At 38.2% G+C, this 27,521-nt stretch overlaps 1 protein-coding gene across 25 annotated transcripts in view; it reads right to left on the bottom strand.

The window, feature by feature from the left end:
• The window catches only part of PEX5L (peroxisomal biogenesis factor 5 like), a 325,883-nt gene that overhangs the window by 154,299 nt on the left and 144,063 nt on the right, over positions 1-27,521 (bottom strand). For 9 of the 25 annotated variants that reach the window (XM_077879743.1, XM_077879756.1, XM_077879748.1 and 6 more), the window contains one exon: positions 21,730-21,801. The exons of 4 other annotated variants lie outside the window; for them this stretch is intronic. In XM_077879743.1, the coding sequence (XP_077735869.1) occupies positions 21,730-21,801 (72 nt within the window). 12 more of the 25 variants (XM_077879738.1, XM_077879737.1, XM_077879746.1 and 9 more) reach the window with 8 other exon arrangements.

Genomic DNA, 27,521 nt, shown 5'->3' on the forward strand with positions numbered 1-27,521 from the left:
TCTCACAAACTAATGAGCAGGGCGGATGTGACAAATCCCTTATGGAAGCATTGGGAAAGTGTGCTCATCTGAGAAATTCGTTGTGGTCTTTCTCAGTTCCACACACTAGGCATATTCCTCTATCAGAAGCAGGATTGCAATTATGAAGCATTAAAAAATACTATAAAAAAGTTTAAATTTAAACTCTTAAACTTAAAAGGTAGTAATAATTATGATAGTTGCCATTAATTGACCATTTACTACGTGCCAAGTATCTTTATTTCGAATTCTCAGGCCAACCACAAGAGTCAGCTATAACTATCCTTATTTATAGCCAAAGAAAAGAGTATTAAGGAGGTTAAGAAATTGTCTGTAACCACAGCTAGAATGTGGCAGAGTTCTGGTTAAAACCCAGGTATGTTTGAAAGGCTTACTCTGTTATAATAGCTTGATTCTCCAAGCAAAGCAGAAACACTATAAGGATAGCACTGATATGAAGGAAATAGTATTCTTTGTAGTTTCCAAATTGTTAATAATAACCATATTTTACATATTATAATTAAAAGTTATTTTGAAAAGGAGAAAAGTGAATGGTAAAAAGAGGACTCAGGACTATTATTTAGAACATTGTTACTAATGGGATGTTTCTTCTTAATTAGAAAGCATGAACATCTGGGAAGAAATAAAAATGTGTTTGACTTTTTGTAACTATACATTTTATGGACTTCTATTTCAAAACAGGAGAGCTGGAGGTGCAGTCCACATTTTCACATTACGGTCATTGGATTTGAGGCACAGACACCTCCTAAAGCTATTATGTGATCAAACCTCACAAAAGAAGTGGCAGCCAGACTCCTGATGCAATCCTTCCTTAGCAAATTGTCTTCCTTCCTGCAGGATTTTAGCTTGTATTTGGTCTTTATCTAAAGCATCTGCCAAAAACAGCTCAGCTTCTCTCTCCTGTTTGCCTGTGGTCAGCAAGGTGAGAAATTACAAAGGGGAAAATTAGAATTTGGAAACGGGTACTGACAGAGTTGTCATCTCACCAGAGAAGATGAATGAGGAGACAAACAGGAACGCAGCATGGGAGAAACACAGTTCGGTCTGTGGGGCCGGGGAGAGAATTAGGGCTCAGGGAACCGTCCTCTCCGCAGGAGGACCCATTCAGTCCTGGCAAATTATAGATGATACTATCACTTTGAAAACTGGGTAAATGCAGGCTGTGTTTCTTCGCTTCTCCTTAATCTCCCATCCCTGCGGAAAAACCAATGTACCAGATAGACACAAGGAATGCCTACCTCAGATGTTCTCTCTGAGACAGAAGCACAGGACTCACTTATTAATCTGAAGCCGCTAAAGCTATTAACGCTCATTGTTAAATGTGCTTTTAACATGATTATATAAACTGTCAACTAAGAAGTTTTTCAGACCATTTTTGCTGATGCTGGTTTTAAACACCAGCAATCAGTATATCTACATTCATGGGAGAGACTTTAATAATATTTAAGTAAAGGCCACACCAATAGCAAGCAGATCCCAGTTGTAATTCCATTGTGTCGCATCTATTTACACGAGACACATGGCTCTCTCTGCAGCTGGTGTTTGGAACGGAATTATTTCTGGTCTGTTTAATCGTATAGGTGTTTCCCATTATTCTTAATATATATATTTTTTACCTTTAGTCAGTTTTGTAGTATTTCATTTTTAAAAATTACTCTTGGAAGAATGAATGAGTTGCAAGATACAGAACTGAAAAGAACAGATAAGGAGTTTAAAAAATCACTTATTCCAGCATCTAGAGATAATCAAAGTTAATATTTTAGAATATTTCATTAGAGTCTTTTTTGCTAATTATGTTTTAACCGTTGCATCTCTCCAAATTGCTGTCTTGCTTTTGTGTTTTGCTTAACATGTTGCATTTTTTCCCACATCAGTATTAACTGATGTTGATACTGTCAACATGATTTTAAGTGAAGTATGCAGTATTGTCTAATATGGAACTCCCAGAACTTATTTCTCTTCTTTAAAACATGAAAGGCCAACCAACTGCTATCTTTTGCATTTAGAGCCCGGGAAGTGTTTACTTTTATAGAACACATCTGGTAGAGCTGCACATAAAATTGGCTTGTATTAATGTTGGACTGCTGTCTACAATAGGAAGAAGTATCATGTCCTGCTCTTGAGCACAGATACAGTACGTGAGTGCTGTATCTGTGCACTCACCCCACCATCGCATGCTACCTTCCTTGTGCAAGGCAAGACCGACTGAGTTCTCCAAGGTGGAAGGAATGGGTGGCCTTATTCCACTGGGAGGTAGAGCCACCAGCAGGTTGTGGTCAGGGACAAGGGGTCTAGAGGAACAATGAGCGTTTATTAAAAACCTCCTGTGGGAAAAAAAACAAAACAAAACAAAAAAACCTCCTGTGAGCAGGAGAGTGTTGGGTGCTGGAAACACAAAGCTGAATGAGGTACAGTGACTCATGAGGCCTGGCAGTGCTGGCCTAATTTGTACCACTGGGGTTCACCTTCACTTGCTCTGGGGTTCTGTTTTCATCTGGCCCGAGACCCTGACCCCCCACCTCCCACTGGACAGCTTCCTTCCCCACACCATCAGCCTTTGCTGAAGGTCGGCTGTAAATGGACCAAGCCCACCAGATGGCGAACCTGTGACTGAGGCACAGTGCAAGGCCTGAGATCCCACTGCCACCTAAACTTTTTCCATTAGTGACACTTGGCATCGCACTGGCAGCTTCTCTATGCTCAGGTCAGCTTTTACTTCCATCCTGCTGCCCTGTGCTGCTGGGGTCTCTGTACACCTCCCAGTCAAACCTGCTGGGCAATGAGGGTGGCCTCCTTCTTATCTTCGCACAGATGTCACTTGTTCTAGTAGCATCACCCCAAGACCAAGTTATATACAAATGGCAGTGAGCACCATGGGCTAATGGAGGAGCAAAGAATGGACTTGGCTGTTGGATCACCGAGAATCTCGTTGAAAATATGTATGAAGGTCACCTGGGTGGCTCAGTGGTTGAGTGTCTGCCTTCAGCTCTGGGTGTGATCCCAGGGTCCTGGGATTGAGTTCTGCACTGGGCTCCCTGCGGGGAGCCTGTTTCTCCCTCTGCCTATGTCTCTGCCTCTCTCTGTGTATCTCATGAATAAAAAAATAAAATCTTAAAAAAGATAAAAAGAAAAAATATGCATGAAAATATGTAGGAAACAAAAGTAAAAATCATGGCAACTGCCCCTCACTGACATCGTATGTCCCAAGGGGGTAAAGTAAATGAAATATTAGTGCAGGGGAGACAGAAGAACTCCCAGTGAGGTGAGTGATAAGTGAGGAAAGGCCAACATGGGATTGGTGAGCTTCCCAAATGGAGACACATGAGAAGTGGCTCAGAGCAAAACGTATGCTGGAGGCACATGTGTGATGCCCAACGGCCAAGAGTATCAGACGGCACTAGCATTATTAGTGCCACATTATTATCCACGGGATCCGACTACTGGTGGCCTTTCCTTAGTTTAGAATATGCATAAGTGAGTCTCTGCACATTTGTGCAGCTAAATGCTGACGACCCTTACGACACATACTTTGCATATTCCCTGAAAATTTCTTCCTGCTCCTCCCACGCGCTTAACTACACAATATCAAGTTTTGTGATTCTGTAAGATAAAATTGCTGACACAAATCTGAAAAATGTGTGATGCTGTGCTTGTTTTTCCTTATCATTGACTTGAGAGGTGAATTTTTTGATAGTTTTGGAATGGCAATAATGGTGGAGACTGCTAGTTTTCTACCCTGATATCTTTCTTCCTTAGTAACATGCTTTTTAGGTAGACATATTGCCATGTGGGATAAGTGACTCTATATCCCCCAGGAGCTACCCTCTCCAGAGGGTATGTGACCATATGACTAAGTTCTGGGCAAAGAAATATAAGCAAAAGGACTCTATGAAATTCTGGGAAGTCTCCTTAAAAGAGAGGCGGATAAAAGAAAAGGAAGAGGGTAGAAAAAGGAGATATTCCATTGCCTTTCTTTTATTCCTGTTTTCTGGAACTCAGAGATGATAGATTGGGGATTTAGCAGCCGTTTTGGAACATGAGTTATATTGGAGAAGAGAGCTAGAAGAGGCCTGCATCCCTATGACTTTGAGGTACTTCCATATCAGCCCTGAATAGCATTACTCCAGAGTTCTATTAACATGGAGAGAAATAAACATGTCTTTTAAAATCCACCTTGTTTAGGCATGAATTTCGTAAATATACATAGAATATATAATTCCCAAGAGCAGGGACGATGTTTATGCCACAAGTGGGTGTTCAATAATTTGTGATGCTGATGATGCTGATGCTGATGGTGGTGGTGGTGAAATTAAAAGCAATGAAATAAAGTGGCTTAAACTGTGCACAGTTATTTTTACTTAAAGATTCTGCTGTTGATGCTATCCAATGTATTTGTATGCTGGGGTGATCAAGGAGGGTTGCATTGTTAATAGAAATTCTTGACTTAGTTAACATTTAAAAATTCCATTTTGTTTTGTTTTGAGATGCAAAAAGGCTATCTCATTTATAAATGTCTTTAAGTTGACTTCTATAGTGCTGTCAGGAATGTCTCAAAATGAACCATCTTCACTTGATGGGATGAGCACTGGGTGTTATACTATGTTGGCAAATTGAATTTGAATTAAAAAAAAAAAGTAAAAAATGAAAAGAATTGACCTTAAAAAAAATGACCCATCCTTGGTGATGGAGAGTCTGTGAGCTACGAGGGTCTCACCATGACTCAGGATGGAAATGGTGGAATGATGTTAGGAAATCCATTCTACCAAAAGGGAAGGAAGATGGGCTCCCTGTGGAAGAATTCAAAAGCTCAACATGCAGCAAATCATGAGGCAAGTAGAAGAGCTGGAAGGGGAGTCATGGTCAACCAACATGAATACAGTGGGAAAGCAAATGTTTGGCAACTAATGAATAGTGAAACCAAAGGTGGGCAAGAGACTCAAAGTATCTCCAAGGGTGAAATATTTTGTTTAGGTAAGCCTTTTTGTCTACTTTTAGTCTTCTGTAAAAATCACAAAAAATTTTAACTCTTGTGTTTCCCAACTTTAGTTCTATCTATATCCCAGAAGGGATGTAAGGGTGACTTCACCTGCTACTGGGAAACTTTTGTTGCTTTTAAGTTTCAAAGCGATTTCTTTTTGTTCTTTTGTATCTGCCTTGGATAGATTTACTAATTTAAGATCTTTAAGAACTAATCTCAGGAATTAAAATTTAGTGAAGAAAAAATCTGCCATGAATAAAGAAATTTTATGCTCAGAATGAAGAAAAGCCTAGTGAAATGAGCCTTTTTTTCTAGTACAATTTGTCTTTGGGCCAATTATGAATGAAATATAGACATAGTTATGTGCAAACTAGGAAACAGGACTCTACATTTTTCATTTTTATTTGTTTCTTATGTTTCAGGAGAAGCCTCTGCCTACCTACTTCCATTATTCAGCACTCAACTTCTTCCAAAGAATCTCTAGAAAGGGACTGGCAATTCCCCAGCAGGTGACCGGTGGGGGCTTTGCTTTGACCCTGACCCAGCCCCACCTTTCTCTTTGCTCTCTGGGACTTTTTTCTTTTTTTTGAAGGCTCTTTTATTTAAACTCCCAACGGTACTAGGTAATATATAATAATTGAGGAATGTGTCTTTTTTTTTTTTTTTTTTGAGGAATGTGTCTTTAACAAAGTGTGGTACTGCTTAATTTTTTTGATGGCTTATAAAAAGGTAGTTGGCAGGAAGAACATGGGCTTTGGAGGCAGAGTTTATTTCAATTCCATTTTTGCTGCTTTCCTAGTTATGTCACTCTTCAGGTTTCTCAATCCTTCTGAGCTTTGGATTTTCTTTTCCCATTCTGAAAAACTGGCATAATAATAAAAATATCTGTCAGGTTGTTGTCTAGCACATAGTAGGTGCTGGACAACGTTAATTCCCTTTATTCTCACCCTTTCCATCACTCTTGGCATAACGTAACTAAATTAGACTGTTGGGGTCTAAAGTGTAATCCAATCAATTCCAACAATGTCATCTACTATGCTTATACATGTGTTTAAAATGACCTCTGCACAAACTGATTTACCTAAATTTCTCTGTACCCTTCTTTTCCCTGTCCTTAGGTCTGGCCCCACTATGAATTTTAAACATATATATGTTCCTTAGGATTTTTCCCCTTCATTCTGATAGGCTGGATGTTCTGTGGAAGCTGATTGCAGGCCTCATTTGTGATGTCAGAAGTAGATTTCTGAATGAGGAAAAGAATTAAGAACTCACTCATGGTTACTGATCTATTGTACTAGTGCACCCTAAAATAATCATTCTGATTGTTCTGAAGACAGATTTATTGATAAATGGCCCAATTCCCTTCAAAGCTATACAGGGCAGTTCTTAATGCCAACTTACTTTGTGAGAGGAAGCTCTTTCTCTGGCACCTTGCTGAAGCTAATTTGGTTTCTCTGTGTTTTGAGAGACATAAAGTGACTTTTCTGCTAAAGATTTATAATGAATTCTACATGCTTTTCATTTTTTTTTTTTTTAAAGAAGGCTGAGGGTTTAAAAATCATCCTTTCCTAGTCCTAGGGGACAGATAGTATATGTTGTTTTTACTTTGACTATATTATTTCTGGACTACTAAATAAAGTTTAGAAGCCTTAGCATAAATTTTGCTTTTCCAGGAAAAAAAAATTTGTTTATTAAAAAAAAAATCAGTATTAGTGTTATTTCCTTGGAACTATCTATTTATAACATAAATCTTTTCAAGACAGTTGAAAGACATAAATATGAAAATTTACCCCCTTTTCTCTCATTGTGATTAGCGAGAAAATTACCAAAAGATCACTCAAAAGGAAATGCAATATAATTCTATCATTTGTAAATTCATAAAATTCAGCCACATTGCCTCTCTCGCCAAGCATTACTGATCTAAAAGTAATAATCATGGATGTGTTCATTTTTCTACAGGGAATTTCATTTTTAAATTGCTCTTTAACACAGGTCGATTCATAACCCCAGGGCATTTCTGAGTGGCTTCCTTATAGATGATACCGCCTTGGATTTATTCACAGGAAGTAATCCTCTTGAGTGGCTCAGATGATTATTTTTTAAGTTTTCTTTAAGAAATTCTTCCAGAATTCTTGAGAGATAGGAGAATGTTATCACTTTGCTGATAGGGAAGTAAAGACTTAGAGGTTTGTTCAAGGTCAAATAGAAAGTCATCAGCAGAGCCAGGATCTTGAATCTTAGAATCCTCACTTGTATTTTAGCTCTGCTAATGGACTCAATAACTTCCTGCACCCCTTGCATCTGTAGAGTTTTGCATCTTAGGACCCTAGCGAAGATTTTTAAATTTAGAATGCTTACAAAAAGACCTATATTTTAAAGTGCATTCATAATTATTTATTTTTATCATTGCCTTTCAATAAGAAGTCATAAGGCTTAATTCTATAACCCAGTTAGTGGTACCCCTTTCATATAAGTTGCTTAGACTTCACCATGGGTCTTTAAGTCTACATATTTTTTTGGCATAGAAATATCCTAGTGGGCCCCTACATCTGTGTCCTCAATCCATATGGTACCAAAGTAAATTATATCCCAAGTTATTTGTGGCTCTAATAATATTTAGTCAATTTCCCTTCTCAGCAAACTTAAAAATTCATGCAAACCAAATTTATGCAAATCCATGTTTGTGATTCGGCTGTGGTCAGCCTCAGGAAGCCGAATCCCATATAACTGCCATGTAAGTCGTGATTTAAACCTGTGGTTTTATGAGAGCAGTGCAACATGCATGGTGGCATCTCCAGTGATTTAAAGGTGCAGTAATTTGACACTGCAAATTCCCACAAACATCATACATAATTCATGGTAAATCAGTAAATGTCTAATCATAGTAATGTACACGATTTTCTTGCAATCTCTGCCTTTCCTCTTTGATAACCTGCATTCTGAAAGAAGAAAGGAATGCTCTGGATGATTACTGCACAAGGCAGGGAAAGTCATGGAAAAAAAATGCCTAAGGATCACCTTGAGTCAATATAAGGCAGCCACTAAAATGACACTTATAAAAGCTGAATATCAACGTGGAAAAGTGAGTGTGGCTTAATGTTACATAAAGAAACAAATATAAAACAGAACGCATACTGACTGCAACTCTGCAAAAAATGAAAATTATGCTTGTGACCATGCAAAAATGAGAGAGTCCTTGGGAGCATGAGTGATACTTTCTATTTTGTCCAAAGTTTCCGAGGAGGGTTTTGCATTCTCGTGATAAGCACAGTAAGCAGGAGAAGAGGTCCCATGGGTGACTCAGCCCTCCAGCACTCAGATAGGTTCCTGGAGGAAGGCTGGAACCCTGCTTTTGGGAGGATGCAGGGGTCACAAGGAGCTCAGAGGGGCAGAGGTGTTTCCGGTGAAAGTCCAAAGAGGTGCTGGGGTATTGATCCTCAGACCACTTTTCCAAATGGGCGTGCACAGAAATGGAGATCCGCCAGCAACCTGGGATACACTAGCTCCACCGAGCAGTTCGGCAGGGCCTTCGGCCTGAGAAAGGGCAGCCCCCGTTGGGCAGTGTCGGAGTGACATTTTCAGAGCACAGCAATCTACTCCCGAAACACAGTCATTCGACAAATGCTAAAGTAACGAACTTTCTGGTTTTGTTCCAGGGATGGAATTTTTCAAATGTGGTGAGCACAGAGGTATTTCTAGACACAAAACAAGGATTTAACTTATCATGAGAAGCACTTCAGATGGCAGGACTTGAAACACATGTAGCGACCTGAATGCAATATATGCCTTTCACTGGTTCTTTTCTAAGACCGTGTGGCCACTGGGCCCTAGTGCTCAGCACAAGGCGGTGTCCCAGTGGCCTCAGAGGTGGGTTCTTCTAGGACTAGGCACTGGCCCTTTTCATAAGTTTGCTTTTGGCTATGTGTGTTTATGGCTATATACTCGCAGATGCTCTTTCTCTTTGTCTCTCTCACTTGCACACACACACACACACACATATATTCACAAGAATGCTTTTTTTGAAGGGAGAATATTTCTTTTCCAATTTACCCATCTTAATTTATTTATGCTTTTCTTTATCATATACATCTTTCCTTTACAAACAGAAAGTCTTTTCACATTCTACCATGTTACATTACTTCTCCCAGCACAGACAAGATAGTGTTGTTACTAATCTATCAACTATCTATCTATCTATCATCTATCTATCTATCATCTATCATCTATCTATCCATTGTCTCCCTATTAAGTCAAGGAAGCATAATGGAAAGATAACCTCCTAACTGTGGACTCCTTGGACCCAGGGCTGCATATGCCACACACAGCATATCTCCTTGAGGTTGCGCAATGCAGTGGACCGGTGTAAAACGCCCTATGCCTTAGTGTGCATTTTGAAGTGAGGATAACAGTTACCTACATCATGGAGTTGTTGCAAGCATTAAATGAGTTAATGTATACAAAGCATTTACAACAGGGTGTATGTTGTACATAGTTAATGCTACCTAAGTGTTTGTTATTATTAATCTTTTAACAAAAGTGGTCTAAGATTAGAAATACTTAAGACAAAGATTAGGTTATTAAGATCTACCTCTTGGTCTCCATCATTTATATTTCCTTTTCATGACAACACGGGTCAACCTGGGATTAATTACTGTGTAGGTTCACTTTAATAAATGAGGCTAGAAGGGAATATTTAACATGTTAGGGACATTCACTAAAGGACTTAAGATACTCATCTTAGCTCCCTTTCTTTTGTAGGGCTAGGGAATGAAAATTTAATGTCTTTACTAAAATTGCAATTGATCCTTGCATGACCCCACAATCTGAATAATCCAAAACAGTGCTTCTCAAACTATTGTGTGCATAGAAATCTCCTGGAAAGCTTGTTAAACAGATTTCTGGGTCCCACTCGCAGAGACGCTGATTCAGTCTGGGACTCAGAGTATACATTTTTAACAAGCTCCAGGTGATGCTGATGCTGCTCATCCGTGAACCTCTCTTTGAGTCGCTGGGCTCCAGAAAACATCTTTGGCCATTGTTCCTAAATCCCAATTCCTCTCCTGGGAATATACTGAATGCTAGGAAGACTCTGTAACTCTTTCAGGACCATGACTGTGGAAATAATGCACATCTTAGAGTCCTGAGAGTCCCAAGTACTCCCTGGAAGTACTCGGTCCCAGCTCTGCTACAGCACTGACACCATAAATGCCTACTGACAGAAGGTCTGCACTATACTGCTGGCTTCTCAAGGGCCAGGGGTATGTTTATGTCACCTCCATGTCCCAGCATCTGGCAAACATCTAGCTAGAAATATGCTGCCAGGAAGTTTCTGGAAAATAAATGAGTGAACTTAAAGGTTAGATCATTTCCACCAAAGTTTAGATATATTGTAAAGCAACATCCCATGTATCTTCTTCGAGAAGTTGTTTTATTAAATTACCTCATAATAGAGAAAATAAAAGGCAATTTAATTTTGTTCATATAGTTTAACTTAGAACCAATTTTTAAACATAAGATTCCCTGTTTAGTTGTCTCCCACGAATACTGAAAGTGAAATGTCGCCAACATCCCCTGAGCTGATTCTGCTCAGTTCCCCTGCATATCACATGGGGTAAAGACTTGGGGAAGAGGGGTGGAATCAAGCTCCCAATTTTTTAGAACCACAAAAGGTATAAGTGTAGTAAATACGATTAAACATTTCTCCCTATAACAAAGCCCCAGAAAATACATAGCAAAATTGTTTGGATATCAAATTTCTATAAACAAAAGATTGAGGTTTTCCATTTCTCCATTTGCTCCCTCTTCTCTACAGGAATAAGCTTTACTTTTGTTTTTCGTTTCTTTTTTTCCCTTTTCATTTCCCCCCCACATTTATAGGGCTTAAGAAGTCGTCTACAGAGCCAAGAGACACTTGTGCTTTCTCTCTCACCTCTCTTAGCATTTGGATTTGAAAAGGGGAAAGCCTCAATTGGAACTATGAGGAGACCTCCTTGCCTCCAATCTACACCTTTTCACTCCTGTGGCATATATCAGAAGATTTGTGATATAGAATAGATACATATACACATATACAGGGCAAAGGCAAAAAAGGAGGAAGAACATTACTTCAGGGTGTTCAGTAGGAAGGGAGCATGGAGTGGGGGTGGCACTGAATGAGGATATCAGGGGAGTGAGAGGCTGGGCCACACATGGCCTGGAAGTTCAACTGAAGGGTTTGCATTAATTATTTGGGAGACAGTGAGAAGCATCTATTTTTCCCAGTCTTGGGTGCCGACCACCAGTGGGTTGGACTAAGCCAAATAGCATTGGAGTCTATGGGACAGGTCTTGTATGGCTACTGTGGTTCATAGACCCACAAGGAGATGATTTTAAATCAAATGCTGTTGAGTTTGGATGGAAGGATAAGACTGCTCATTCATTTAGTGAAAAATACATTGTTTCCTTTTTTATAAAGGCAGAGTTTCCAAGGTTTTCCATCGTTAGCATAAAACTGAAGAGTAAGCCTGTTCATGGGCTTCAATTTGTATTATTCCATACTAAACAACTTGATTTAAAAAAATCCATCTACTGATGCACCATCACTCAGTAATTTTTTTTCAAAAGCAACCCCCATAGTTCACAAAAACTAATGCATCAATTTTGGGGGCACATTTAAAATTTAAATATAGAAGCTGAGAGTCTAGGGAAGTGATACTTGGACAACCTTTGAGTGGAAGAAAACGATTTCCATGCTTAGTGTTTTTCTACAATAAGAATTCATTAATTATTCACAAATTATACAAATGAGATAATTTCGTTAGAAAAAAGTGATGAATGAATGTTTTTTTCTATTCAGAACATCCAGCACAAAGCCGAGATGGTACATTCTCTCACCATTTCTTTTATAAGTCACTTATTCATATAATTCAAGAATGAGATCATTTGGCCAAAAAAATTTACTATGGTGAGGAATAAATAACAATTGTATTGAATGGTCATTTGTGTATGCATGTGTTTTTTCTGGATCACGAGATAGGAAGGAAGTGGCACTCACTATGATTGGGGGGGGGGACCATGTGAAAAATTAATGACTTTAAATGGAAATGACAGAACTGCAGAGTTGTTTTGGAGAAAGAGAAGAAGCAGTGGAGCATTAAAAAAAAAAAAAGCAGGTTTGCAAGAACTGCATTTCTGTCAAAGCTTATCTATGCAGTGTCAGAATAAAAGACACATTCCAGAGGCGGGGATCAGAGAGGGGGGTTAAGCAGAAAGGAAACAACAGGGTACAGCCAGGCCTGGATGGAGAGAAATGAAAGCACAACCACAGCAACGACAAGGTCGGAGCCTTGGCAAAGCACAGGCATTTGGGTCCAAAGTCAGAAGGAGGAAGAGAAGAAGTTTAGCTCTTCACTCTTTCTGCTGTTTTAAGTTATTGAAATAAGAAAAAAAGGTTTTTGTATGGTCTATCTGTTCCTTGGTTACCTTTATTTATCAGATTTTGAATATGTAACATAAATCTTTTCAGTACAAGTGTTTCCACCCACAATGGGTTTTCAAAGCCCTTGTGACAGACAGCCGCTGACCCAACCTGTAATCAGTGAGTTCACCTGCAGGGTTCGTTAGGCCAAAACCACTGGCAGCACATCTCAGAACGGATGGACTGCAGAGCTGAGTGTAGAACCGTGGACATGGTCAGCAGTCTCACAGCCTGCTGAGAGAGAGATGATAAACTCATCCAAGTGGAGAAGACCTGACAAGAGCTGTAGAAACTGACTGCTTCAGCATGAAGGATTCATTTTGCTAATTTTTAAAAAAAAATTATTTATTTATTCATGAGAGACACAGAGAGAGAGGCAGAGACATAGGCAGAGGGGGAAGCAGGCTCCATGCGGGGAACCTGATATAGGACTCGATCCCAGGGCCCCAGGATCACCACCTGAGCTAAAGGCAGATGCTCAACCACTGAGCCATCCAGATGCCCCGACATTTTGCTAATCTTGTTAGGAGTGTCTTAGGAGATACGAATTCTACTTTTAAAATCTTTAATACCAGCATGCTGATATATACTAGTAGGAACTTATTACAGAGTTGTGAGAACCTCTTCATGAAGTAGGAAGTTTCTCATATAAATATCCTTTCACAAAAATCTATCAGACAAATTTAATAGATTAAGTTGTGTACTTGAAATACACACCTCCCTCAAGTGATTTTTCTGGATTGCTTGATATATTTAGCTGATCAGCAGGAGGGAATATAGAAGAAAGGATAAGCAGCTTAATTTAGGAATGCAGTTATAGGAATAGAGGAATGAACCCAAGACCAGAGGCTGCAGACCTGACTTCTAGTATTTCTTATGTATAAATTAGCCTGGTTAATATACATAGTTTAACCTGGAGGAGTCAAGCTACCTCCCTTCTCTGAAACTCATTTAACTTATTATGATGGCACTAGACCAGTGAAATTAGATTTCTTAGCAGCAACATCCTTTCATTGAACAAAGTCTGTCTGTACACCTAGTGGCTGACTTGTTCTTTAAGGGGCGGCACCTCATCATAGATAGCTCTCCCCCACCCCCTAATTCACAATGTCTGGAACAGGTCCCACAGAGCACAGTTTGAAAGCCACAGGATTCAATTATCTAAAGTTCCTAACGGCACTGATATCTACAGTTCTCATATTGGTCAGATGAATATACTCAAAACAACAACAAGAACACCATCAAAAAACCAAAACAAAACCAGAAACAAGCCAGTAAAAGCACAACAAATCACCCACAGTGAAAGGCTGAATGCTTTCTTTTCAAGTTGTATTCCAAACGTCTGAGTCTGCTTTTAAATATTACCATATTCATATATCACATCATTTTTATAGTCAGCATGTCAGCTCATGTCATTTCAATTTTGCATTTATTTTCTCACTGACTAAACATGCTGCCAGCAGTTTTCCCCATTAGATTCAAAAGAAAAGAAATGGGTTATTTGGAAATAACTTAACATCTATATTTTTTCAACCTGAAAGTCCATTTTTTAATTTCATGTCACACGTAAATGGACATTAATACTTTAAAATAACGATATGTGATGCATACATATTTGTTTAATTTGAGGGGGTAATTCATGGTCTCTCTCTTGATTATGGTTTTTAACCAACCCCTGTGAGTTTCACAACTGTTTAGAAACCTGGAGAAGATGGACCAGAAGAAGGAAGCTGGTGCTGGCTTTTCACCAATGCTGGTTACTGGTTTACTCACTGAGATGCAAGAAAAGGGGGCAAGAGAAGGTGGCAAAAGTTCAGAATAAGAAGGAAATATCAGGTTCAGAGAACTGGCTCATTTTCCCAAGATACTAAAACTATAATGTGACTATACCTGTTTTTATTCAGATTTAATTCAGATTCTTGACTGTGAAAACCTTGCTCTTACCACTGTGTAAGGACTTTGTTATATCCCATGTCCAACCCTTGCAGTGACAGAGAAGCCAGCACCACTGAAAATGCACTAGAGTACCTGACAGCATCTTACAGAAGGCATGCAGAATACTAGTAAAGCAGCAGGAATAAACGAAGTGAAAACGTTGTGATGCAACAACAGCTGGGCATCCAGGAAGCATGAGCTGCTGGTGGAAAGAACATGAGACAAGGCAGTGGTGGCCCTGCATGCTAGGCTCAGTCCTGACCAAAGGAGACTGAGCTGGACACAGGGTTCTCCAGAGGGGCATCCCCATTTGAACTTCACAACAGACATCTGAGCCAGATGGTGTTATTTCCTTTGAGATGAAGAAATGGCAACTCGAAGAATGTAAATTGCTCACTAATGCCTTCCGCATTGTAAGTGGCAAAGCTGAGACCAGAAACTAGGCTGATGGCCTCTCTTGCTTGTCTCTGTATCTTGCTGTAAACAGTGATTGTCTACATCTTCTGGCCTTCTACTTTCAGATCTCAGTAACATGTCAGAAGACTCTGAAATTAAGAGAATCGGTCTACCCTTTTTTTCATAGAGTCAGGGGTGATGTTGAGAGGAACTGGTACACTGGATTGAAATGCATGCAGATAAATAAACAAAAGTAAACTCACTGTTGTGAGTTTGCAAGGAAAAGATAAAGATATTTTGGGTTATTTTGCTTCCCCCATCTCTGCCAAATGACCAGTAACTCAGAACTATTTTTATATTTCTTGACAAAAATGGGAAGTATTTAGCAATGAAACACAGGGTGATCATGCCTTTATTCCAGTAACTTTTCTATTTGACCTAGTGAAACACTCTTCCCCTTCCTCGTACGAGGTTTATGAAGATAAATAGTCTTGAAGACAAGATGGCACTGATTGTACTACAGTCGTGAATCTTTGTTTACTACACACTGCAGATGTCAAATAGCAAATGTGAATAGCTTCAGTTCCTCTCATCACAAAGAAATATGTCTTATTTTCACTGAGCCATTTCTCATCTATCAGTCTCTCCAAAGGAAAACGCTAATGAGCCTATGTCTGCTCTGAGAGGAGTAGGGCAACCACAAGTGCAAATGTGCTTTGTCCTTTCAGTGTCTCGGAGGATCCTGCTTCAGAATCTACAGGTTGACCAGATGGTCTCTTTGTTGCAATGCTAGAGGGCTTTCTGTTCTTAGTGACCACTACTGATTCCCAAGAAGGTACGCCAGGAGGGAATTACACATGACACCAAGAGACAGGGTCTCATGACTTATAAATCTCCTCAGAAGTAAATAGGATCGGAATTATATTTAAATTTAAGTCACCATATTGATATGGCAAAGAAAGCACTGGCCAGATGGTGCTGAGTACAAGGCAGTGACACATATCATTCCCATCCCTTTACCATTTATGGGTCCAAGACTCGTATCAGCTGCTTAGATAGTGATATAACCACACTATCTGTTAATAACAGAGGGAAATTGGGTATCCTTTCCCACTCATTTTTCTCATTCTTTCATTTTTATTTTATGATGACCTGTATTTTCCTCTTTAGGATTCATTCCCACAATGACCAGTAGGATAGAACAGCAATCCTAGTGAAATGCTTCTGTGTTATTGAAAACACAAGAAGGGATGCCTTGGGGGTGGGGGTGGGGGGGAGGGCTCAGTGATTGAGTGTCTACCTTTGGCTCAGGGCTTAATCCCAGGGCCCTGGGATCCAGTCCCTGCATCAGGCTTTCTGCAGGGAGCCTGCTTCTCCCTCTGCTCATGTCTCTGTTTCTCTCTCTGTGTCTCTCATGAATAAATAAATAATATCTTTAAAAAAAGAAAAGAAAAAAAAGAAAACACAAGGAGGTGGCTGTACTTTGTTTCCTCTTTTTCCTTAGGGAAAAAATCACAGAAATTCTAGTTTCTGTTGATTTCTGCTCAGGCTTCTATAAATTTAAAAGGACACTCTCAGAAAGGTTTTGGGCTAAGAAAGGTATATGCTGTTTCTCTCCATGGTGCTTTTCATGCCTCCTCCCTGGGGAAGATTTGTAGGGAAAGGAAGAGTGACTGGATGTTAATAACCTTTTAACTCTAATTCTGTATATATTTACTTCGAAGAGCATTCCTCTCCTAACAGAACTATAGGGGCCAAGAGGGAAATAAACAGTTAAGAAGTGTTATCTCTGTAGGGATTTGATAAAAAAATATTGTCCAATTATGATACTTCCAGTATATGGTTAACACTGGAGCAAAACAGCTTCTTAAGACCCATGTATGAGAATACCAGTAATGGGAAACTGTAGGGAGCTATGCGGAGTGATAAAAAGAGTTTTGAACTGAACTTCAGGAGGGAAGGCTGGCTTCAAGTGCTCTTTTTGTACCTAACCAGGACTCAGGGCAACTTGATTCACCTTTCTAGATCTCAATATTCCTCTGTGCTAAATTGGACCTGTGGGGGTATTATAAACTGAATGTTTGTGTCTGTTCCCCACAAATTCATATATTGAAGCCCTAACCCCCAATGTGACTGTATTTGGAGACAGGGCCTAGAGAAGGTGGTAGAGGTTACATGAGCCAGTAAGGGTAGGGCCCTAATAAGAGGAAGAGACTCTGAAGCGCTTTCTCCTTGCTATGTGAGAACACAGTGAGAGATGGCTCTCTACAAGCCCAGAAGAAAGTTTTCACCAGAAACTGGCCATACCAGCGCTTTGATCTTGGACTTCCCAATCTTCAGAACTGTGAGAAATGTCTGTTGTTAAAAAAAAAAAAAAAAGAAAGAAATGTCTGTTGTTTAAGCCATCTAGCCTATGATAGTACATATGGTGAGTGAAGCAGACTAAAACAGTGGTTATGACTAGCTAATTAAAATGCTATAATGACTTATAGTTTATAAAGCACTTTTAGGGGATCCCTGGGTGGCTCAGTGGTTTAGCGAAGGATCACACTCCTTCGGCCCAGAGTATAATCCTGGAGTCATGGGATCGAGTCCCATATTGGACTCCTTGCATGGAGCCTGCTTCTCCCTCTGCTTCTCTCTCTCTCTCTGTCTCTCATGAATAAATAAATAAAATCTTTTTTTTTTAAAAGCACTTTTACAGATTTTATCTTCTCCAAGAAACTCTAGGAGATGGTTAAGAGCAGAATATTACTTTACAAAAAGAAATAACTCATACCAATTTAAGATCACAAGGCTATTGAATAGAATTTAGTCCGACTGCAAATTTGAGTCTTAAAAGGCATCTCTGGGTATAAATGGCTGTGATTTTCTTGTTTTCAGCATCATTTTGTTGGATGTCTATGAATTCTAGTATTCTAGTTTTTAGATTTCCAGCTAATGCTCAGTTGAAGAATGTCGAATTTATCACAAGTCATGTATATTTTTTTCCCTTTAGAACTACTTCCCTTTAGAACTACTGTTTCCGTTGACCCAGTGGTTCTCAAAGTATAGTCTGGGATCAGCAGTGGGAACTGAGGGCTTAGAAGTGCAAATTCTTGGGCCCTACCCCTGACCTACAAAGTCGGAAACTCTGGGAGTAGCCCCCCTTTGTGCCCCTAAACCTATGTTCTAACAAGCCCTCCAGGGGATTCTGAGGCTGCTAGGATTTGAATATCACTGCTCTAATCTCTGTACACTTGTTCCCTTTGTAACTGGCTGACATTTGACATTTGACAACTGGCCCACCTTACTGCACTGAAAGATATACAGCTGCAACTCTGAGTCCTATAACCAACTGGATCCATGACATACTGTTAACCTGTGATTGCATACTTCATTTAATTATAATATTTCATAATTTTATGTAACCCTTTGTTACAGACCTTAAGTTAACTTGGAATTTGAAAACATTTTAGAAGAAAAGTCATCTTGGTCCCGCATATCATAAACCTTGAATTAAGTTGACTCTATTCTAATTAAAAATAATAATTCAGAATAGAATGAATTTATTATTTAAAGTGGGTTATGTTTTTAATTCCTTACTCAAGGTATTTGACCATCTAATGCCCCATTCTCATCCCTAAAATATTAGTAACTTCAAAAGGAAGTTAATTTGAGGGACGCCTGGGTGGCTCAGCGATTGGGCGTCTGCCTTCCACCAGGGGCGTGATCCCGGGATCTGGGATCGAGTTCCGCATCGGGTCCCTGTGGGGAGCCTGCTTCTCCCTCTGCCTATGTCTCTGTCTCTCTCTCTGTGTCTCTCATGAATAGATAGATAAATCTTTTTTAAAAAAAGGAAGTTAATTTGTACATGAAATCTATTCCTAAACAATATCCACCCTCCTCCAATCAGGAAAGAAAATTTTAGTGAATAATAAAAATGATCTGAAATATATTTTTAAAATTTCTTTTTTAATATTTATTCTATAAAGCCAAATACATAATTTATTCATTACATATTTATTATAATTATATATAACTGTATAATTATATAACATATTACATAAACAATGAAATATGTTTTATGTCAAATGGCTGAAGTTTAGAGGCATTAAGATTTTAATGTAATATGTTTCTTTTGGTAGCTTTCCTATGCTTGAAGTTTAAAAACTCTAGGGATTTCTGGTTGAAAATATGGACTCAAAAGTCAATGTTATACATCTATATTTAACTGACTATATATATGTGTGTATATGTGTGATTATACATGGCACCTGTTACTTTAAGACATTAGCATTAATCTATGAATTTTCTAGAACATTTTCATATGAATTTCAAGTAAATTTTGCCAATAACATTTGGCATAGAAACGCATATTGCCTTTTAAGAATAAAACCTTATACACTTCCAAAATCACTTTTTCTCATGTAGAAATAACATAGAAATCACTTTTTACCCCCTTGAATGGAGCTGGCCAAGGAGAACAAAATACACATACTCTGTGCAGCTTCTGTTATTAATTTGCTTATCTAGGCAAAATTGTGAATTTTCTGTGGAAGTACAAGTCTCACAAATCACACGACTTGATAAAACGGCATATAGCTTGCACAGCATTTGTAGAGTGACAGCTTCTGAATGACAGATTTAATGAGATTAGTAGACTTCTGACCAGCACAGCACTCCAACTATTTTATTTATCTTCTCTAGATTTTCTTTCGGCAGCACTTACTGAAAAAGCTATTTACAATTATATGAAGATTGACTAACATATCTACCATGTTTCTAAAAAGATATAGAAAGAATAAACTGAACATAAAGATTCCTCCCCAAATACGTAATATCTATGAAAGGAAGCCATATTAAACAAAAACATATACACTTTGAATGATGATCTCTTAAGTGTAGAAAGAATTTTTTGTAGTATCATCAGGACTAATTAGTGTGTTTTTCTAAACATCTTACTTCGAGGTATCAGCATTGTCATTGTTTCAACCCAGGATTTGCTCACATCACCACCAAGTAAACCTTCCCCCAAAGGAAGGACTAGTCTTACTGCCAACAGCAAACATGAAAGCCAACTCATATTCATAATGACTTGTCTTTTAAAACGTGTTTTGACATGAATGACTCAGCAAAGCTGGGTCACTGCCAACTGGTGCCAACTGGTACAGTGGCACTGGGGAAACGTAATTAACTATAGAGGCAAACGATGACTGGGCAAGTCAAATCCTCCCTCCTTTGAGCCAGGTAAGAAAAGCATTATTTTCTGAAACAGAAGGAAAGTTGGTTCTCTTAACAGTTAATAAAATGCATTTAAAGACAACAACATAAATGCTGTGAAAGCTACCATGAGAAAGAAAAAAAAAAAAAAAAACAATGACTCCTTTGGGCTTTTCATTCCAAAGAGCTCAATGTATACTTTTATGGTTTTCTGAATCCCCAAAGTTAGTTAAAACAAACAAACAAACAAACAAAAAGCTTTAGGGGGAAAAAAAGCAGCCCTTGTGAGTAGGATGATACTAAGAAAGTACTACAAAGAGTAAACATTTAATGTCTACATGATTAGGGAAGAAATTTTAAAAATCTTTACTTTTCATTTTAATAGATAAATGGATAGGTATGTGTATTCCCATAATATACTCAATTGTATTTTACAGGTTCATTCACCGGATGGGTCCTGTCCTTCACTGAGAATGCCAGTAGATCTAGGTATAGGCTCTGTGAGAGATGGAGATCATGTGCCCCAAGTAATTAATCTGGCATACAGGTCCAAATTCCTCACTTACCAATTTACTCAGGAGCAGGAGAGTGAAGATAAGGCAAGAAAAAAAGAATTCAAAGGCAGTTTGAGAGAATACTATAAGATCATCCCATTCTGCACCTCTGGGGAGATGCTTTGTTTGATGAGTTTTTCCCCCCCAGAAGACTACTTCAGTTACCTCAGTTATTCAGACTTAGGAAGCAAGTCTCCAACTCAGCTACTTCTGATTGCTCTCTTCTGATGGTCATTTTTTGTTTTTTCAGAAATATACACAATGGCTCCTTTAATGCAATTGTCATGATGCAAAACAAACTGCACGATTAGGACATTGTCTAAATTCAACTTGTCTTTCTGTAACTTGCTGTTTTCTTTCTAACCTCTTTATCTACGCAGACTCCTTTGAATTATTTCTCAGTCTCCATCTGAGCTTACATCATCTTCAGAATCAGTGCCACTTACACATTAAATAGATGTGCAGTTATCCTGTCTCCTTGATAATTAACAAAGACGTTAAGGGCCAATGCCAATTCAGTGGCATTAGCTGGATACTTTCCATTACCTGATATCATTGTTTATGGTCTATTAAGCAGTTTTCATTTCACCTTATGGGCCCATATAAAATCCAAGCTAGATGCTTCTCAAATTACAGGCAGTATTGAAGAACATTAAGTAGCTTCTTCTTTTTATATTTTTAAAATAATGTCTACATTTACTGCAGATATTCTGATAAAGTAAATTGGGCATATATGTTTTCAGTTTCCCAGTTTTTTTAGTCTTTTACTCCCTTCCCCTTAAAGTATACTCATTGTTTTACACTGTTAGCTTTCTCACTTTCCAAATAACATACTGATTCTTGTTTACATTTTTTTCCCCAACCAAATTATCATTGTTGTATTGATTCAGTTTTTACCAGGGCATGTGATTTCCCAAAAGTTCTCTTATCTTGTTCTGCTTTATTTTCATTGTTCCTACACACAGAACATGCATGTTGACATCATGCAGAAGTCGGTGGATCAGAGGGATCATATAGGGAGGCTTAGCAGCTCTCAAAATCTATCTTGTTATGCAGACCTCTGCCTGACAGGCTAATACAGCCACCAAGGCAGGCTGAACAGTCAAAGGGCTTCAGTTGTCAAAGATCTACAGTACAACAGTAGAAAATGTATGTAAGCATTCACTTACCTGCTTTTGATCAACAATTATTTCGAGGTCTTCATCACTGCTTAGTTTTCCATATCCTTTTTCTTTACTTTTCTTGTGAAAGAATAATTTTAAATGATCATTTAGTTTCTTTCCATTAATAAGGTTAACTCCCACTTAATAATTTTTAAAGATAAAAGTTTTAGCTTTGTTCACTAGTCATAATACATCATTCTTTACGTCAGTCTCTCATGGACAACAGCAAATGTTTTGTTGTTAAACTGCAGGCTTATAATTAACTCATCAAGTATTTCTCCTTAGCCTCTCTCATTCAAATTATACCTTTAATCCTTTTCTGAATATTGCTATGCCTTTTTCAATTTTGTAATTTCAAAACACATTCTTTAAAATTTTGAGATAGATATACAATTCCCTTAAGAGTCCGAGCCCATTTTTCTTAAGGACTGAAATTGCATTTAGTAATTATGGTCTGCTTTAAGATATCAACTATTAAATGTTTATTTTAATATCTTTTATATCTTAAAGAATAAGACAAGCATTATACAACTCAGATAACGAGTCTTCAGATTTTCAGCATTTGCTTATAAATCTGATGAAAACTAACACTGGAAAAACCAACTCAAATAATTTTTAAAAGATGAGTAAAATAATTTTCAAACTTGGGTAGTTTGAAAAGTTGAAAGAATACAGACCATTTTTTAAAAATGCACTTTATTGGCATTTTGTCTTTTTCCCCCATGACCAATCTCCATCTACCTTCCCCACAGCAAAAGTTGTAAAGTTAGAAAAGGTCATAGATCATTTTAACCATTTCAGTGTTGTGCTATAGGAGAAAGATAATACGTCTGAGTCTTTTTTTTTCTTTCTCCCAATACACTGGCTGATAGCAATACCAGAAATGATAGATTCCTTCTTCATGATTTCAGAAATCATAGTACCTCTGTAGAGGACCAGTAAGAAAGGGAAAATAAAATTCACTACATAGTTAGCTATGATCCAAGGTTATTATTTTAAAAAGAAAAAACAAGAAACAATGCTTGCTTTAAGTATTAATTCCATCAATCAGAATTAAGGGAACTAAAAATATTTATTTGCATCTATCGTGCCATATTAGGATCCCCATCTCATTAAGGGAAGAACTATATCCTTCAGCAAAGATGATGTAAATCTTCTTTAACCTATGAGACACAATTCTTATGTTTTCTTTCCCTTCCTTCCTAAGAAATATACCTCCTATTTTTGTGGGTTTTTTTTCCTGTAATAAAGAGATTTCTGAATCTTCAAGTATTAGGATGCACAAATAAAATCTGAATTCTCATTCATATATTAATGAATTTAGCCACTTAGAATAGAACAGATGGCCACAGTATTTCTATCCATTATTCTTCTTCTCCTCATTTGAGGTTCCATTTCGCGATTGATGGAAAACAAAAAGAATGGGGTTGGTTTCAATCAAGCTGACTTCCTCCCTATTACTTTGTTTTTGTATCCTCTTAGTCTACTGGTTGCCATGAGATATTGTCCAGAGACCCCCTAACACAAAACATTTAAAAATGTCTTTCCGAATATTGATCTGTATACGTACCAAGTAGCTCATTTGCATGACCCGATTTCTGGACAAAAGGACATTAAGTAGAGATGGAATGTGGGTCCTTCCATCCATTTCACTGTCAGACATCCCAGAATTCTTTGCACCAGTGGCAGTGGTTTCATTGCCAGAACTTGCTGACCAAAGAACCACAGATCTTGCCCAGCAAGAGTATTTATAATGTATGACAATAATCAAAGTATCCCTGAATCATTGTCTTGACTTTGTAAACATTGTGAAATTTTTGGCTAGCACAAAAAGATCATTGAAACTAAAATTTCTTCCTTTCTAACTAATTTTTATCCTAGCACTTCTAGGTTCCCCAACTACTGTTCTAGTTAATGCTTTTTAAAACACTCCATCTATTATTAATTATATACATTTTTATATTTCATCCTACACATATAGACTATTCAGCCTCTTTATCATAAAAGCTCTCAATTTTTCCCTTTTAATGCCTCACCCCAGAATTTCTTGTGATGAGCAAATCACTGCTAAATGATATAACAATGTCGGCATTCACCAAACATAATTCAAGACTGCAATTCGACCACCACCAAATCCCACCTCTCCAATTTAATCCCAACTCCTTATCTGAGTTAAGAGTATATTTTAATGGGAAGAGGCTAGGTCAGGGAAGAAGATTATATCCACAACTCTAAGTAGAAGTTGGCATTTTCCAAGAGTGGGAGGAGGCATTTAGAGCTCTGATTTTGTATTTAAGCCCCAGTCTCCAAGCAGCACCCAACTGTACACAGAGTCAGAAGCCTTACAATTTTACTCTAGAATTAAGCGATATTTTCTAGCTCACCCCATAGCCCCAGGGGGATTAATCCTTTTCTAAACCATAATGGTTATTCGCTCACTTACTGCTTATTTCTAGTGCGAGCATAATCCTCTTTCAAGCACTCAGCTTCCCACTTTGACTGCTTAGATCAGCCAGCCCAGGCAGGGATCTTCAGCTCTCCTCCCTCCTCCCAGCCAGGAATCCCTGTCTTCTATCTATGCACTTTTGTCAAGCACAAAAAGCAACTCCATAGCTTCTGCGTGGTCTTTCACTTTAGGCAAAGGACTGAACCAGAAGGAGAAAGAAAGCTAACCTCTCCACTGTCCAAGCGTTAAGGAGGCAGGGCTTCTGTGGGAGGAGAAGCCAGAGGGTAGTCACTTCCTGTGCCCCTCCCACCTCCCCTGGCACACACTGGAGCTGAGGATTTCAACTGAGGCAGTAAGGTCGGGCCCTCTCCACCTCAGCCTTAGCAAGCTGTCTGCTGCGGGTCGATTCTGGGCACTGCTCACCTATGTGCAGCTGAGAAGAGAGCATCAGTGTAGCGGAGTTAAAATGGTGAGGACTTGAAGGTGGGAGATGTGAGGAAAGAAAGAAAGAAAACAGTCATTTGCCAAAAATGCCTCACTCTTTACAAGAAGCTTTCAGCTCAGAAGTGTCCAATGTCAACCCCCAAATGCAGCATCTCCCATCTTCCCCACACCATTCTGAATCCTTTCTGAGTAACTGCAAAGAAAACTATTTAGTTATTTCTTAGTGCTTTTAAAATACCATTGATTCAGATCTATAGTTTTCTTTAGAATATTGAGTCTAACTGGTAACCTTTCCACTCTGCAGACATTCCACCATCTCTCCTTAACTTTATTTCCTTCCTGCCTCCCACCCCTTCATTCTCTCCTCCACAAAAATAGAACAGAGAGATGGGCTTACTCACTTGAATTAAGTAAACCATAAAACTTAGAAGCTGTATAGGAAAAACAATACATGACCACAGATTGAGAATGCACTATGTAAGAAAATTTTGCAAATAAGTAACAACAAAACAAGACAGAACAACAAAATCTGATGGGATAGGGACCTGAAAAATGAAGCTCCCTATGTTCATTTTAGAATAGGAGCTTAAAAAGAGTTTTAACTGAAAGACACTAGTTGTATATGGGTCAAATTAAAAGGATTCTTCATATTTAGGAGTGGAATAGATGAAGGAGATTTTAAAAAGGTTAAGAAACACATTATTTAGTTAATTGCATGAATTAGTTTCAACTGCAATTTTTGCCTGACAACAGAATAATAATGCAAATAAATATAAAGGTTAAAGATTACATATAAAAATTCAAACTGGTATAACCACTGTGGAAAACAGTATGGAGTTCCTCAAAAAGTTAAAATTAGAGCTACCCTATGATCCAGCAATAACACTACTGGGTATTTACCCAAAAGATCCAAAAATACTGATTCAAAGGGATACATGCACCCTGATGTTTATAGTAGCATTATCAAGAATAGCTAAATTATGAAAAGAAACCAAATTTCTATCAACTGATGAATGGATAACAGATGTGATATATGTATATACATTTATGTATGTATATATATATACACATATAGACATATAGATATACACATATGGACATATATATATATGTAGTGGAATATTATCCATCCATAAAACGAAGGAAATCTTGCCATTTGCAACCATGTGGATGGAGCTAGACAGAAATTTGCTAAGCAAAGTAAGTTAGAGAAAGACAAATACCATATTATTTCACTCATATGTGGGATTTAAGAAACAAAACAAATGAGCATGGGGGGAAAAAAGAGTGAGAGAGGCAAACAAAACTAGAGAAAACAAACTGACAGTTACCAGAGGGGAGGGATAGCAGGGGGATGGGTTAAATAGATGATGAGGATTAAGGAGCGCACCTGTGATAAGTACCAGGTGTTGTACAGACGTGCTGAATCACTAAATTGTACACCTGAAACTAACATTATTACACTGTATGTTAATTAACTGGAATTTAAACAAAAACTTAAAAAATTCAATACAAATATTTTTAAAATATTTTTTACTATTATTTATTTAATGATAAATAGTACACCTGAATTTAGGAAAGCAAATGTTACATGAAAAATATATAACAGAGACAAAAGAAACAAAGATCTCCCTACTCTCTTTTTTGTGGTTGTCAGTGTTCAATTCCTATCTTCCTATCTTCCCTGTCTTCCATCCCTTCTTCTCCACCTTCTTCCCACAGCCTGCCAATTGCTCAGTTTCCATTCTTCTAAAAGATTACTTCCTCACATCTCCTTTTCCTTAAAGGCATTCATTTAATCTCTTATCTCTTCACTGTCAAACTTGAAAGAGTGGTCCACATTCACTAGCAACAGCTCCTTCCTTTCTCTTCACTTTTAAGACAATTACAACCAGGTTGCAATTACCGTAATTGTATTCACAGTCACCAATGGACTTTGAATTACCAGATTCTCTAGCCATCTGTTTTTAGAGGTAATAGTATGAATTAGCCCTCAGAGCAATTTGTGATTGACTACAGATGTCAAGATGAATGCAAATATTACTTCTTTCAGTGGTCAAGTTTGCATTATTTAAAAAAATGTCTCAGCTGTTATTTACACTATTACAGCTATTAAATGGTGTTGCGACAAACTGAATAGGGGCTCAGTGAGAGGGAGGAGGATTGGGAAAAGAGATGATGTGCTGAAAAGGTATGTGCTGAGTTTGTGATATCATTGGAAAGATTCAGTCGGTCATTCGGGTATATGGGTCTATAGCTCAGAAGAGAGATAAGGGCAGGTCGTATGGATTTCTGGGGATAACTAAAATCACAAGAGTGGATGAGCTCATTAAAAAAGAAAACAGAAGAGATAAGGACTAAGGCCAGAGTCCTGGAGAAAAATTATGTTTGAAGAATGGGCCAAAGAAAAGAACCCAGTGAAGGAGGCCAAATAGGAATGGTTGGACATGTAAGAGGAGAACCAGAAGGATGCAGTCAAAGGCAAAAGAACTCTAGACATTGTCAAATGCTGATGAAAGTTCAAGTAAGGGTGTACCCTGCACACTTCCCTTGTGTTGGGCATCCTGGCAGCCATCAAGGACCTGACTTCCTGGAACCAAAATCAGAATAACTTAGTGGCGACACTGGTAGTAAGGGAGCAAAGAGATGAGAAAGGACTTATTTTTGCTTACACAAGCTTGAATGAAAAGACAAAAAGGGAAAAACATATCAAGACAGTAAATCGTGTGCTAAAGATTCTCCCACAGTTTAAAAAAATAGTGGGAGGGAAGAGGGAATGGAATGACACAAATGAGAGGGGGGAAATACTGGGAAAATTGTAGTTTCCCTCTCCCTTGTATAAAGGTACTGAGTACACTTATAGTTCAAGAGACGACTAGTGAAGAAAGTAAAACTGTAGATGCCAGAA

This window comes from Canis aureus, chromosome 31 (genome assembly GCF_053574225.1).
Source record: "Canis aureus isolate CA01 chromosome 31, VMU_Caureus_v.1.0, whole genome shotgun sequence".
In the NCBI taxonomy this organism is placed as follows: Eukaryota; Metazoa; Chordata; class Mammalia; order Carnivora; family Canidae; genus Canis; species Canis aureus.